This window comes from Rattus norvegicus, chromosome 4 (assembly GCF_021556685.1).
Source record: "Rattus norvegicus strain SHRSP/BbbUtx chromosome 4, alternate assembly SHRSP_T2T, whole genome shotgun sequence".
NCBI lineage: Eukaryota > Metazoa > Chordata > Mammalia > Rodentia > Muridae > Rattus > Rattus norvegicus.
Window position 1 is genome coordinate 31,033,989 of NC_141537.1, and position 14,620 is coordinate 31,048,608.

Genomic DNA, 14,620 nt, shown 5'->3' on the forward strand with positions numbered 1-14,620 from the left:
TGCATGAAAAAGGATCAAAATGTTAATTAGATATATTAGTCTTGAATATTGTGAATACCCAAACAAGAATATACCTTGCAAGTTAGTGGGAGGGCAAAACCAGAACAATACATCTTGCAGGTTAAAAGTTCTGTTTGCAGTTAAGACCTGACTGGCCTGTGTTAATCCCTTGCAAGTTAAGGTTTCTATTTTTAATTAAAAAGTTCCTGATTCTCCTATGTTAATTCCTTGCAAGTTTAAGTTGTCATTTGTAATTAAGAATAAATTCCTTTTTCTTAGGTCTAATGTAAACTGCAAAGGAGGTTTTTCAACCTACACTAAACTTGTGAGCCCATTCCCATGATGTAATTCTCACTCCTGTTCCTTCCCTTTCATTGTGTCCTTCGAATAATGAATAATGCGTAACAGCCTGCTCTCTCGCCCATGTGACACCTATCTCCATATAAAAGAGACTTCAAGAGGCTGATGGGCTACTCTCTCTAATCCCTGCTTTGGGTGAGACAGCCAGCTAGTCAGTCCTGGTGCATCCCGAAATACTGCTTGCTTTTTTTTTTTTTTTCTTTTTTTCGGAGCTGAGGACCGAACCCAGGACCTTGACTGCTTGCTTAAATTGGACAATCATGGATTTGTTCTTTTCTCCTCAAAATTCTCAAGTTTAACATAGTTCTCAACTCTCAACAACAACAACAACAAAAAAATGTGGCTCCATTTTACTCCAGTTAACATTTTGATGCACTCAGTAGGGAAGGCATTGTATTAAGTGCTGTAGGGATTAGTAGAGTTTAGGTCTGCGCTGAGACTCTGGTTTCAGATAGTATGTGTGTAGTTTCTACTTGCATTTTAGCTGCATGATGTACGACTAAATGTTTAAGCTCTTTGTGTATACTCTCTCTGAAAAACAGGATAGTAAAGTATCTTATTGGGAAAATGGGTTTGCCATAGTGAAGCATTGCCCACTATTCCAACAATGGAGGGGCCGAGATGAAAAATTATTATGTTGATAGGCATGGTAGTGTTAGAGATGTCAGTGTGAAGAGAGGGCAGAACATAGTTGAACTGGGACAAAAACAGAGGATCTTGACATTCTGGGGACTATTCAGAAAAAAGAAAATGGAGTCCGTCAATTCAATAGTGTGAGTCATGGTCTTACTGATATGTATATGTGAAGTCGTTAACTGCCTTCATTTTTCTTTGATGCTTTTAGATGTAAATTACTCGAGTGGAAGGCCAACCACTCTGGGTCGCTGTGCACCAGGGGCATGTGTAGTTAGCAGAGGCAGAGGAAGAGAGGACAGTTGGTGATTGGATTCTACAAGGATGAGTAAGGTACCGGGTCTACAAGGAGCTGCTGTCGAACAGTAAGGAGTCAGACGTATGTGTACTAAAGCCATTTAAATACAGATGGGATGGATTTAGAATTACAACAGTTGAATAAAATGCTCAAAATGTAGAAATGTATTCCATTTATACAGAAATGTAAAACAAGTAGCTTTGGAAAGATTTCAGAAATCTGATGCCTTCTTTTGCTCCCCCTAGGGCATGTCCATGCACATAAGTGCAGAGACACACAGATGTACATGAAAACACACACACACACACACACACACACACACAGACACACACACACACGAAGGGGGTAGACAACAGTAAAACATGAAGGAGGATAAAATATGAAGCAGGAGTGGAGAAAATAATATACAAATGAGCCAGCAAGCTTTAGATAATAACTGCCTGGCTCCTGGTAGAAAAATTTCCCATTAATACGGTAATATTTCCTCTTTCAAATCATCTCAACCTGAAACTACCACACTATAATAATGAGGAATGCATCTTTACCGATGGACTTTTAAAACATACTGTAAACAGTTTTGTACAAGGAAGATGCCATCCTTCTGAGCATTTGCTTTCCAACTCTCTGCTGAGATAAATTCTCTGTCAAGATCGAAATGACTCCATGGTAATTGATTAAAAGTGTCGTTCTGTAAGATCAAACATCCCACAGGCATTTAAACTCATATGGCTGTCTAGGATCTCTAGGATTATTCTGTTTGTCTTGGCCACTTCTGTCCTGTTTTGTTGTCAGCTAACTCCCATGGGAATACAGGATTCCTTCAGGTCTGCAGGCAGCAAATTTCCTAAGCCATTCCCCTGTTCTTTGCCACAAGTTTTTGTTGTAATAGGAATCGGACTCAAGGAGTCTCTCTAGATTTAGTTAGGCACTTTTCAGAGTAAGTAAGTTGCTTGGAGTAAAATCTTTAGGACTGTGAGATTATCAAGAGTGGGGAGGAAATTAAGCTCTCTTTTTTGTTAGTTTGCGGGATGTTAAGTACTTGAAATTTACTAGATAACTTTACTGTTTTAATCAACCAGAACTCTATGTAGAATTCTCATATGCAAACAACCAACCACATGCAAGAATATAGCGTCCTCCTGGTAGAGACATAAGCTCCCTGGGTGAGTATACTAGCTAGTTCTATGACAACTTGACACTAGATAATCATGAGAGAGGAGGGAGCCTCATTTGAGAAAATGCTTCCATAAGATCTGGCTGTAGATAAGTCCAGCATTTTTTCAATAAGTGACTGGTGGGGAGGGCCCAGCCCATTGTGGATGGTGCCATCCCTGGGCTGGGGTTCCTAGTTCCTACAAGAAAGCAGGTTAAGCAATCGATGAAGAGCAGGCCAGTGTGCAGCACTTCTCCATGACCTCTGCATCAGCTCCTGGCTCCAGGCTCCTGTTCTGTCTGACTTCCTGTCTAAACTTCCTTTGGTGATGAACAATCAGTGATATGGAAGAATACGCAGAGTAAACCCTTTCCTCCTCAAGTTGCTTTGGTCATGGTGTTTCATCACAATAGCAACCCTCAGTAAGACAATGACCTTTGGGAAAGTATCTTTATTCACCTGATGTAACTGTCTTCTGGAGGCCTCCATCTGCTAAAGGCCTTGTCCTGGAAAGCCTCAGAAGAGCCTAATCTAGGCCTAGGATGCATTCAGCCTCTGAGACTTATTGCTGAATAAGCTCACTCTAGTTCTTCCTGAACTCTGGCTGGCTGACTCAACTCAGCTGTTCTGGCTCCAAGTCCCCTTCCAGCCGACCTTTTCTCACTTCTGACTGAATGGCGCTCCCTGGCCTAGTACTAATTCTAACCGTTGGTTCTAATCTTCTGGTTCCTCATTCTCTGTCTCATTTTTGGCTTTAACTATGTCTAGCTTATTCTCTCTTTGATCTGTCTCTATAAAACTCTACCAGTAACTCTGCTCCCCGCTCTCCTGAGAGTTGGGCATATCCTTATTCTGTCAAATCTTTGATTCATCACATTGTCTGCCACTTAATTAGACACCACTTTCAAACATGGCTGCTTCCTTCTATGAACTAACTTTACCTTCATTGTTTGGGAGTAATGGTGCATAATAATGGCATATTTGTATTCCAGCCAGAGGAATTTAAGATACGTGTTAAAGGCATGCCTGTATTCTAGCTAGAGTAGCCATGTTGCTGGATTAAAATCCTTCCACAGACCCTGAGTGTAACTACGGGAAGATGTAAGATTTATGTAATTGAGGAGGAAGTAGAAAGGACATTTGTTTATTGACTCCTGGGGTCTATGGATGGTGGTATTTTACCTGTGGGTTCTCTTAGAGAAATGGAGGGCTAATTCCTTTCTGACTGTAATTGGGTTTGTTGAGACTCTAATATGAGTGGCAAAGTCTGTGAACTTCCAATGAAAAGCTAGTAAGGCAGGCATATATGGCACAATAGTCAGTATTACTAATTATTTCATTATTATTAATCTTTGGCTATAAGATGACTGGGACAATTCTGAAGATAGCATGGATGTGGAATTTGAACTACACATTTAGGCTAATTCCCAAGTGTTTTAAGTCTAATTTTAGGGAGGGATTTGTCTTGATGTAGACTCCTCCTTCCAAGTAAGGTCATTTAAAGCCATGTGCATCATCACATATCACCATCCTTTCAATATAGAAATGGTAAAAGAGAAATACTTGCATAGCAGCACAACTTTAATACAAAGTTGGCTTAATAGTCATTAAAAAAAAAAAAAAAACTAAAGGAAGAACCCAGAACAGCATCTTGGGAAATGTCTACCGTACTGCTCCCCGTTCTTTTTTCCTCTTCTTTGCTCCTCGTCTTTTACTCCCTACCTCTGGTCTTCCTGTCCCTCAAATTCTCCAATAGCTCAGCTATACCTGTTCCGCATTGACATCAGTTTCATGGGGACTTAAGCCATCTCCTGGTGTTCATAAATGAAAATCCGTGGGGCATGCTAAAATGAGAATATGCAGGCAGAAGTGAGACCGCGAGAGTTATGGTCCAGAAGGCAGAGGTTGTCTTGCTTTCCCCCGTATTCCTTAATGTGAAACAGGCCTGGAATGCACGGAATGCTCAATAAATAGACACGAATAAACACAGGCAAGGGATATTTTTCAAGTCGTACCCCGTCCCCAAAGCTGTAGAAACTATGGTTAGTAGTTTCCCTTCCCGGGTAGATTATTAATAATTTAAATAATATCCTTCATTCTTTAATCTTTATTCTTATAAACACTAAACCAACCAGAAAAATGCGTGGTGGTGGTCTATAAAGCAAACTAAGAGAAAGAGAAAGAGTGAGACCAAAATCGAACCTCTTCCTTTGGTACAGGCAGAGTATCAGCCCCACTCAGAGGAAAACCTTGGCTATGCCCAGTGGTCCCGAACCAGCCCCACAGAGGAGTTACGACGTCCATAGCAGTCTCTAGCCGCCCCCTGCTGGGCTCCTGAAGACTAGCGAGGATTTAGGCACACCGCGCAGTCAATGACGTCACCTCTGCGCCGGGACGGGGGCCGGAAGTCAGTCATTACTTCCGCCCTCCTATTCCTTCCTTGGCGTGTAGGGGCAGAAGTAAAAGGCGGAAGTAAAAGGTGTCTACCGCGAGCTTTGGTACCGGACGCGAATACAAAGTTGAGTTCAGGCTGGGGTTGGAGAGACGCTGTACCGTTGGTAAGCGGGTTGCTTGTGTCTGCCAAACAGTGCAGTTGCTAAAGAGCATTGCAGAATTTCCCTGGAGGCCTCGATGTGGAATTACGGTGGTTTTGAGTTCAGACTCAATTCCTCTTCATTTCATACAGCAAAGGAGCTCGGCATTGTGTCAGAATTTGTAACTTTACCGACAGTGCCCACCCCTTAGGTTGTTGTATATGTCGGACATTACGAAATAACGTATGTGTAACATTGGGTTCTGGTGTTAAAGTACATTTGTGATACCGCTACCTTTCCCCACCCATGCTTGGAGAAAAGTCTTCTCTTGCCGTTTTCTTTTCATTATGATTGAGAAATGTTTAGTTTGTGAGAGGTTGTGCATCTCACAAAAATGATGTGGCGATATCTAGCCTGGATCTCTTTTATTCTCTACTATACCAGCGATATTTTTGCCTTTTTCTTTTCCAGGTTGGAGGTGTGGTGGTAGAAATATCTGGTCCTTACCTTTTCTGGGGATATCCAAAGTCTCTCTTAACGACAAGCCTGTGGTTCTAAAAACAAACAAACAAACAAAAACAAAACAAAATCCATTCTCCACTTTATGCTGCGTCAAAAAATTAGCTGATTTTGGTACCCCCAATGCGAATGATTAACAGTTTTCTTTAAAAGCCTGTTAGATTTCCAACTGTGGGACAGAAAGGGGGCAGAAGCCTTCCTCTTTGGACCTCACTCATTACAATCACGGAGATTTTTATGATATTCGCTACACTGAACATTCTGCTTTATTTTTAGAGGAAGACTAAAGTCAATTTTTAAAATTTTTTAAATTGCATTATGTTGTATAGTTTTCTTGCTGAACAATCTGTTTTAAAAAGAAGATTGTGTTTAAACAAGGCTTTGCACTACAGCTTGGATTCAAGAAAATGACCCTTTCTGAAAGAAAGTATAGTTTAACAAGATAAGTGAGAATCTAAAAAGGTGTATGTGTGTACAGGCTTGCGCCCTCGATGGTGAATTTGATATAAAAGTAACAAGTACTGCGGGGAGGGAGGGTCTAACAAGAAGGGGACAGGAATATGAGAATTATGAGGAAAAGCAATAGGACGTTTCTAATATAGAATTTAGAGTTATATAAAACATATATGTATTTGCATATGAGTGACATGAAAGCAAAAGAGGGACTTTGATATATATATATTAAAAATCCTCATGGGGATGTTTATCACAAGTGACATTAATCAGGAGGCCTGCTTGGGGGTCTGCATAGATGCTCAGTTCACTTTTGTATGTGCTGATTCATTTAGAAGATGCTTATTTGGTGATAAGTTATATAAAGAGAAACAGAATCTACTGGTGACAGGTCTAGCAGAAACCATAATGGATTTTTTTAATCCATTTTTTAAGAGTCTTATCAAACCTTTTTGTTTCCTTTTGGTTCATCGGTATAAGGATTTCTCTTGAATGTTCTGTGGATGTTCATCTGTCTACCATGATGCTAAGCATCTGAAGAGAACGCACTGTATAGGGTAGTAATCTTTAACCCTAAAGGCTTCGTATGTGTATGGCTTTTATGTATGGTATGTATGACTGATTTTTTTTTAAAAATCTACCTATCATTTAATGATGTATGTGTTATAAGACTTATAAAAAAGTAGAAATCTTCACAAGATAAGACAAGCATAATTGAAAAATTTATACTATGTTCTCTCCTTATGCCCTATTGGATCATTTTGCATGCTTATTTATAAAGATCTTTATAAAACTTGTCTGATTGTAATCTGATAGTGTTCTGTCCTGTTATCCAGCAGAGGTCACCCATGTGTCTCTGAAAAGAAAAAGGTTGAATTGTACAAGGTAGGGCCTTCATTCTTTTTCTTATTATGTATATTTTTATTAATTACTTGAGAATTTAATACACGGTGTCTTGATCAAATTCACCCCAGTCCTCCAGCTGCTCTTAGATTCACATTGCATTCCATCACCAGTCAACTTTGTGTTCTCGCTCTCTCTTTTAAGGCACTGAGTTCGGTTAGTGTTGCCTGTATTCCTTTAGTGATCAAGCTATCATCAGAATGTTTGATATACTGGAAACCACAGCCTTGAATGAAAAAATAAATCAAAGGAAGACATGGCCATTCCTGAGTTTGGTGGAGGAGAAGGGTTATTGTAGACATGAGGGAACAGCCAAAGGCCTTTAGAAGAATCTAGAGTGGACATGAGTGGCAGACTGAGCTGGGCCATGTGAGGAGAGAGGACCCTTGAGCAGCAGCCAAGAGGCCAAAGGGCAAAAAGGACCAAAAAGACTGATGTTGCCAAAATGGCTAGATTATATATGGAAGAACAGCTGGGGGAAGGGCAGCCCAGCCTCTGGGCTGGAGAGTTGAGGTAGGGGTGCTATATGTTAGCCAGGAGTACCCTGTAACAGGTAAGGGACTGAGGGATGATGGGAGAACCTGACAGCCAGGTCAGCTTTAATATGTTTAATGAACACTTCAGCTAGTGTTCTTGACAAACTCTTATTCCAGGCTTAAGACCTAAGAAATTTTAAATTAGAAAACTAATTCCTCCTCCTCTTCCTCCTCTTCCTCCTCCTCCTCCTCCTCTTCCTCCTCCTCTTCCTCTTCCTCCTCCTTCTCCTCCTCCTCCTTCTCCTTCTCCTCCTTCTCCTCCTTCTCTTCCTCTTCCTCTTCCTCCTTTGTGGTGTTGGGGGATTGAATTCAAGTCCTTATGCATGCTAAGGATATATGCTGTACCACTGATCTACCTCTGAATTTCACTCCATTCCCTCAACGGTATCATTTTGAAGATGGAAATGAATTTACAATTATTGCATTCCAACCAAGGAAACAGTTTGGGAAACTGAGGTAGAGATTGATGTTGTTAGCTGTTGTCCAGAGATTTGTGTAAGAATATACATAAATATGCTTATCTATAATTTAATATAGAATGTTTATATAATATATTATATAATGTCTATTTATATAGATTATTGTATATTGTATATTATACAATATTACATATTATATATGACACAATATTACATATTATATAATAAATGACATACAATTTTATATACATATAATAGACATATATTTACACATATGATCAATATGACCCATTTAAAGGGTGTTATAAATCCAAAAAAGATATTAAAGATGGAAATTAGACTATCTGAAGTGTGGTTTTTCAGAGCTACATTTAAAGTTTGAGATTAAGGTAGACAGAAGCAAAGAAATCTAGTGTCTATGGGCAGAGTCAGTTCAAACATATGGCAAGTCGAAAGACAAATGGGAATGAAAGTGCCACTTATTAGGAACAGAAGATGTCAGAAACAAAAGAAACCAGAAATGAGAAGAGATGGAGGGGAGAACTGATTCTGGGGAATCAAAGCAGGCACAGTGCAATAAAAAGAACAATATATGGTATAGAGACAGGCAGATAGACCAGTGGAACAGAATCGAAGGCCCAGAAATGAACCCACACACCTATGGTCACTTGATTTTAGACAAAGGAGCCAAACCATCCAATGGAAAAAAGATAGCATTTTCAGCAAATGGTGCTGGTTCAACTGGAGGTCAACATGTAGAAGAATGCAGATCGATCCATGCTTATCACCCTGTACAAAGCTTAAGTCCAAGTGGATCAAGGACCTCCACATCAAACCAGATACACTCAAACTAATAGAAGAAAAAGTGGGGAAGCATCTCGAACATATGGGCACTGGAGAAAATTTCCTGAACAAAACACCAATGGCTTATGCTCTAAGATCAAGAATCGACAAATCAGATCTCATAAAATTGCAAAGCTTCTGTAAGGCAAAGGACACTGTTGTTAGGACAAAATGACAACCAACACATTGGGAAAAGATCTTTACCAATCCTACAACTGATAGCAGGCTCATATCCAAAATATATAAAGAACTCATAAAGTTAAACTGCAGGGAGAAAAATAACCCTATTAAAAAATGGGGTTCAGGGGTTGGGGATTTAGCTCAGTGGTAGAGCGCTTGCCTAGGAAGTGCAAGGCCCTGGGTTCGGTCCCCAGCTCTGAAAAAAAGAACCAAAAAAAAAATGGGGTTCAGAGCTAAACAAAAAACTCATAGCTGAGGAATGCCGAATGGCTGAGAAGCACCTAAAGAAATGTTCAACATCTTCAGTCATAAGAGAAATGCAAATCAAAACAACCCTGAGATTTCACCTCACACCAGTCAGAATGGCTAATATCAAAAACTCCAGCGACAGCAGATGCTGGAGAGGATGTGGAGAAAGAGGAACACTCCTCCATTGTTGTTGGGATTGCAGACTGGTATAACCATTCTGGAAATCAGTCTGGAGGTTCCTCAGAAAATTGGACATTGAACTCCCTGAGGACCCAGCTATACCTCTTTTGGGCATATACCCAAAAGATGCCCCAACATATAACAAAGACACATGCTCCACTATGTTCATAGCGGCCTTATTTATAATAGCCAGAAGATGGAAAGAACCCAGATGCCCTTCAACAGAGGAATGGATACAGAAAATGTGGTACATCTACACAATGGAATATTACTCAACTATCAAAAACAATGACTTTATGAAATTCATAGGCAAATGGAGGGAACTGGAAAATATCATCCTGAGTGAGGTAACCCAATCACAGAAAAACACACATGGTATGCACTCACTGATAAGTGGCTATTAGCCCAAATGCTTGAATTGCCCTAGGTGCACAGAACACATGAAACTCAAGAAGGATGACCAAAATGCGAATACTTCACTCCTTCTTTAAAAGGGGAACAAGAATACCCTTTGGAGGGAATAGGGAGGCAAAGTTTAGAACAGAGGCAGAAGGAACACCCATTCAGAGCCCTCCCCACATGTGACTGATACATATACAGCCACCCAATTAGATAAGATGGATGAAGCAAAGAAGTGCAGGCTGACAGGAACTGGATGTAGATCTCTCCTGAGAGACACAGCCAGCATATGGAAATACATAGGCGAATGCCAGCAGCAAACCACTGAAGTGAGAATAGGATCCCCATTAAAGGAATCAGAGAAAGAACTGGATGAGCTTGAAGGGGCTCGAGACCCTATATGAACAACAATGCCAACCAACCAGAGCTTCCAGGGACTAAGCCACTACCTAAAGACTATACATGGACTGACCCTGGTAGCAATGAATATCCTAGTCAGGGCACCAGTGGAAGGGGAAGCCCTGGGTCCTGCCAAGACTGAACCCCCAGTGAACGGGATTGTTGAGGGGAGGGCGGTAATGGGAGGATGGGGAGGGGAACACCCATAGAGAAGAGGAGGGGGAGGATTTAGGGGGATGTTGGCCTGGAAACCAGGAAAGGGAATAACAATTGAAATGTAAATAAGTAATACCCAATTTAATAAAGATGGTAGGAAAAATTTTAAAAAAGAATAAAGAAGAATACAGGGGCAGTACAGTTAGGGACAGCATGGTGCTGTTCTCTGTAGTGACAGAGGAGGAGCCTTAAGTCCATAGGGATCAACAGAAACAGTGAGGCCGGGGATGCCTGCAGCACCTGGAGAGCAGGAGGGGCGGATGCTTTCTCCAGGATCTTAGCATTGTCACTGGTTATTTAACATACGCATTCACATAGTATTATATGTTAACAGTATATTTATCTTACTCAGGACTTGAAAAGCTTTGGACTATCCTGTGATAATGGCATCAAGAAACATCTGGCGTGTGAGAAGGAACTTCCTCTTTGATTTAAGAGGTTGGGTGCCCCAATATTCAGCAGAAGTTTTCCTCAAGTCGATTTCATTCAGGCCTTTTAGTGTGGAATGTAACAGTAAAGACGGGGAGAATGGGGACCTACTCAACAACTTACTCACCATGGGAGTTGATGTCGACATGGCAAGGAGACGACAGCCTGGAGTTTTTAACAGGGCTGTCACGAATGAGCAGGAGCTGAAGATGTTCCTTCTGTCCAAAGGAGCAAGTGACAAAGTGATTGGTAGCATCATATCAAGATATCCACGAGCCATAACACGCACTCCTGAAAGTCTTTCAAAACGGTGGGATCTGTGGAGAGAGATTATGGCATCAGACCTTGAAATTGTAAATATTTTGGAGCGTTCTCCTGAATCCTTCTTTCGGTCTAATAACAACCTAAACTTAGAGAATAACATAAAGTTCCTCTGCTCTGTTGGGTTGACTCATAAGTGCCTCTGCCGACTGTTGACCAGTGCTCCCAGGACCTTCTCCAACAGTCTGAATTTGAATAAACAAATGGTTGAATTTTTGCAGGAGACCGGTATATCCTTAGGTCACAATAATCCCACAGATTTTGTCAGGAAGATAATTTCTAAAAATCCTTCCATCTTAATTCAGAGCACCAAACGTGTGAAAACTAACATTGAATTTTTACAGTCAACTTTCAACTTAGACAAAGAGGACCTGCTGCTTCTGATATGTGGTCCAGGAGCTAGAATCTTAGACCTTTCCAACGACTGTACCAAAAGAAACTACACAAACATCAAAAAGAGGCTGCTCTCTCTCGGATGCACTGAGGAGGAGGTACAGAAGTTTGTCCTAAGCTATCTGAATATGATCTTCTTGTCAGAGAAAAAGTTCAATGATAAAATAGACTGCCTCCTAGAAGAGAAAATCAGTACTTCACAAATACTTGAAAATCCAAGGGTATTAGACTCGAGCATACATACTTTAAAAACTCGCATCAGAGAGTTGGCACATGCTGGATATGACGTGAGCACCTCAAGCATTGCTCTGCTGTCCTGGAGTCAGAGACGATATGAAGCTAAACTGAAGAGATTAAGTGGGTAGGCCAGTGCAGGCGGAGTCACCAGGAATCTTGCAAGTAGAGTGCTGGTTCCAGTTTGGACTTTTCAAACAGGAGAGATTTTTTTAAATAATTTTTTTACTTAAATCATTTAAATAAATATTTTAAAATATTTAATATTGCATTTATTTGTATAGGTATTTTGCGTGTGTATATATAGAGTATGTGTGTGTGTGTCTGCTTCTGCATGTGCTTATGTGTGTGTGCAGAGGCCCCTGTGGAGGTTGAGGAGAGATTTTAAGTGGGTTCCAGGGACAAACTTCTGTCACCAGGCCTGGAAGCAAAGCGTTTTTATCCACTGAGCCTCATGCTGGCCCAAGGGTTTTGAAGTTTCATCATGGACAAATGTATAATGCTTCTGTGGATACTTTGTTTTATAGGTCAGAAGAACTCACAGTTAGTATGCTCTAATATAGTTCTATCTACCCCCTCTTAGTTTAAGTTAATATAATAGTCCATTATCTGTTATATGGTGTAGGCTTTAGCTGTTCAATGGTGGTGGTGGTGGTGGTGGTGGTGGTGGTGATGGTGGTGGTGGTTCCTGAATTCTACAGCAGAACAATATATAGAAATATTTTACAAAATGTGCTTTTGTAGTTTCTGTTTATATTTAACAGTCAGTACATTTGGATTGGAGATACAGCATTCTCAGCATGTGGAAGGCCCTGGGTCAGATGCCCAGCACAGGAATACTGATGGTTTTATATGTGTTAGTTCTGTCTCTTCTTGTTTTCAGTCCCAAGATTTTCTCTTTTTTTCAATAGAGCTAGCCAATTATAGTTCAGTTTCAGAGTGTAATGGCAGTAAAAATAGTAAAATGTGAGTTTCCATTGTCTTACATTTTACATTTGAATAGTTAGTGTCCTCCCCTGACAGAATTACCTATGGGTTGGTCTATTCTGATTTCTTCTAAACAGAGGTAACTTAGAAGGTAGAATAATGACTGCCCAAAGATGTTAGTATATTGGTCACAAGAAGCATGAAAATTTGGTAAATTGGCACATTTGTATTAAATATATGTGGTTAAGCATCTCAGCACTTGGAAGCCTGAGGCAGGAGTAGTGTGAATTTGAGAGCAGCCTGGTTCACAGTCTTGAGATTCTGTCTCAAAAATGCTTATTTTAAAAGACTTAAGAAGGGGAAATTATTCTGAAATATTTGGGTGGGCCACCCACAATCATACAGTCATTAAAAATGGAAGCAGGAGGGGCTGGGGATTTAGCTCAGTGGTAGAGCGCTTGCCTAGAAGCGCAAGGCCCTGGGTTCAGTCCCCAGCTCCGAAAAAAAGAACCAAAAAAAAAAAAAAAATGGAAGCAGGAAGTATAAGAGGTGAGAGGGATGCAGTGTAAGAGAGACTTGTCTGCTATTTCTGCCTTCTATGAGGAAGAGCCACAGGTAAGGGATGTAGGTGACCTCTACAAAGTTGAAAGGACACAGCAGCATTCTCCCATTAGCCCTGGGAGACCAGTATCCAACCTCTGCCCTGTAGCACCACAAGAAAACATTCGTGTTCTCTGGAGATTGTGCCTGGGCTAGCAGAGATGGTATAGCAACAGTAGCTTTAAGGGCCTCAGATTATATAGGATGGACAGAAGTATATTATGCAACCATTGGTTTTAAAGACATGGTTGGGGGATGAACGGATAATGACTGTCAGGATTAACGTTTTAAATAATAGGTTTTAGTACAATCAAATGAGAGCCATTTACAAATATTTAAATCAGTTAAGACAGCATTTATAGGTACACAGGGCACACAGTGGCAGGCACAAAGGCCTACAGACAGAAACAGCCATGCGGATGAAGGTAAAGGCTTGAGCTCACACTAGTGAGAGCCAATTCTTTAAAACAAACAAGAACAGCAGTGAAGAAGAATTAGAAAGGTTCCAAGCAATATTTTTTGTTGTACATGAAAGGAACACCATATTTTCGGTGTGTGTGTGAGTAGGTAAGAAAGTAAATCACAAGAGAGAAGACTTGAAAATATTGTCTTCTAGAGATAAGCCACATTTTGGTCACTCTTCCTGTCTTTCTTTTATACTACATCCACAAATATATGAATTGGGCATAGCACCTTGGGAAAGTCCCTGAATAGATGATGAAGGTGACGCTGGATATCCAAATGTAGGTGGGAATTATAATACCATGTTAAAAGTCTATGCCGCAGAGAGCCCGTGGGCAGCACCCCGCGAGCGAACTTGAGCCTCAGGACCACAGGTAAGACCAACTTTTCTGCTGCAAGTGACCTGCCTGGTGAACTCAAAACACAGGCCCACAGGAACAGCTGAAGACCTGTAGAGAGGAAAAACTACACGCCCGAAAGCAGAACACTCTGTCCCCATAACTGACTGAAAGAGAGGAAAACAGGTCTACAGCACTCCTGACACACAGGCTTATAGGACAGTCTAGCCACTGTCAGAAATAACAGAACAAAGTAACACTAGAGATAATCTGATGGCGAGAGGCAAGTGCAGGAACCCAAGCAACAGAAACCAAGACTACATGGCATCATCGGAGCCCAATTCTCCCACCAAAACAAACATGGAATATCCAAACACACCAGAAAAGCAAGATCTAGTTTCAAAATCATATTTGATCATGATGCTGGAGGACTTCAAGAAAGACGTGAAGAACTCCCTTAGAGAACAAGTAGAAGCCTACAGAGAGGAATCGCAAAAATCCCTGAAAGAATTCCAGGAAATCATAAATAAAGAAGTAGAAGCCCATAGAGAGGAGTCACAAAAATCCCTGAAAGAATTCCAAGAAAACACAATCAAACAGTTGAAGGAATTAAAAATGGAAATAGAAGCAATCAAGAAAGAA

The 14,620-nt window shown here is 40.7% G+C and overlaps 1 protein-coding gene across 6 annotated transcripts; it reads left to right on the plus strand.

Moving 5' to 3' along the window:
• Positions 1–4,867: 4,867 nt before the first annotated feature.
• Mterf1 (mitochondrial transcription termination factor 1) lies at positions 4,868–11,915 on the plus strand. Of its 6 annotated transcripts, none has more exons than NM_001433441.1 (4): positions 4,868–5,002; positions 6,431–6,558; positions 6,787–6,835; positions 10,627–11,915. In NM_001433441.1, exon 4 carries the CDS (start codon positions 10,658–10,660, stop codon positions 11,780–11,782), a length of 1,125 nt encoding a protein of 374 aa, NP_001420370.1. In that variant the 5' UTR covers positions 4,868–5,002; positions 6,431–6,558; positions 6,787–6,835; positions 10,627–10,657; the 3' UTR covers positions 11,783–11,915. The 6 variants fall into 6 exon arrangements, with proteins under 6 accessions (NP_001420370.1, NP_001420372.1, NP_445951.2 ...); NM_001433443.1 differs by having other exon boundaries at positions 6,790–6,835; NM_053499.2 differs by lacking the exon at positions 6,787–6,835.
• Positions 11,916–14,620: the final 2,705 nt, after the last annotated feature.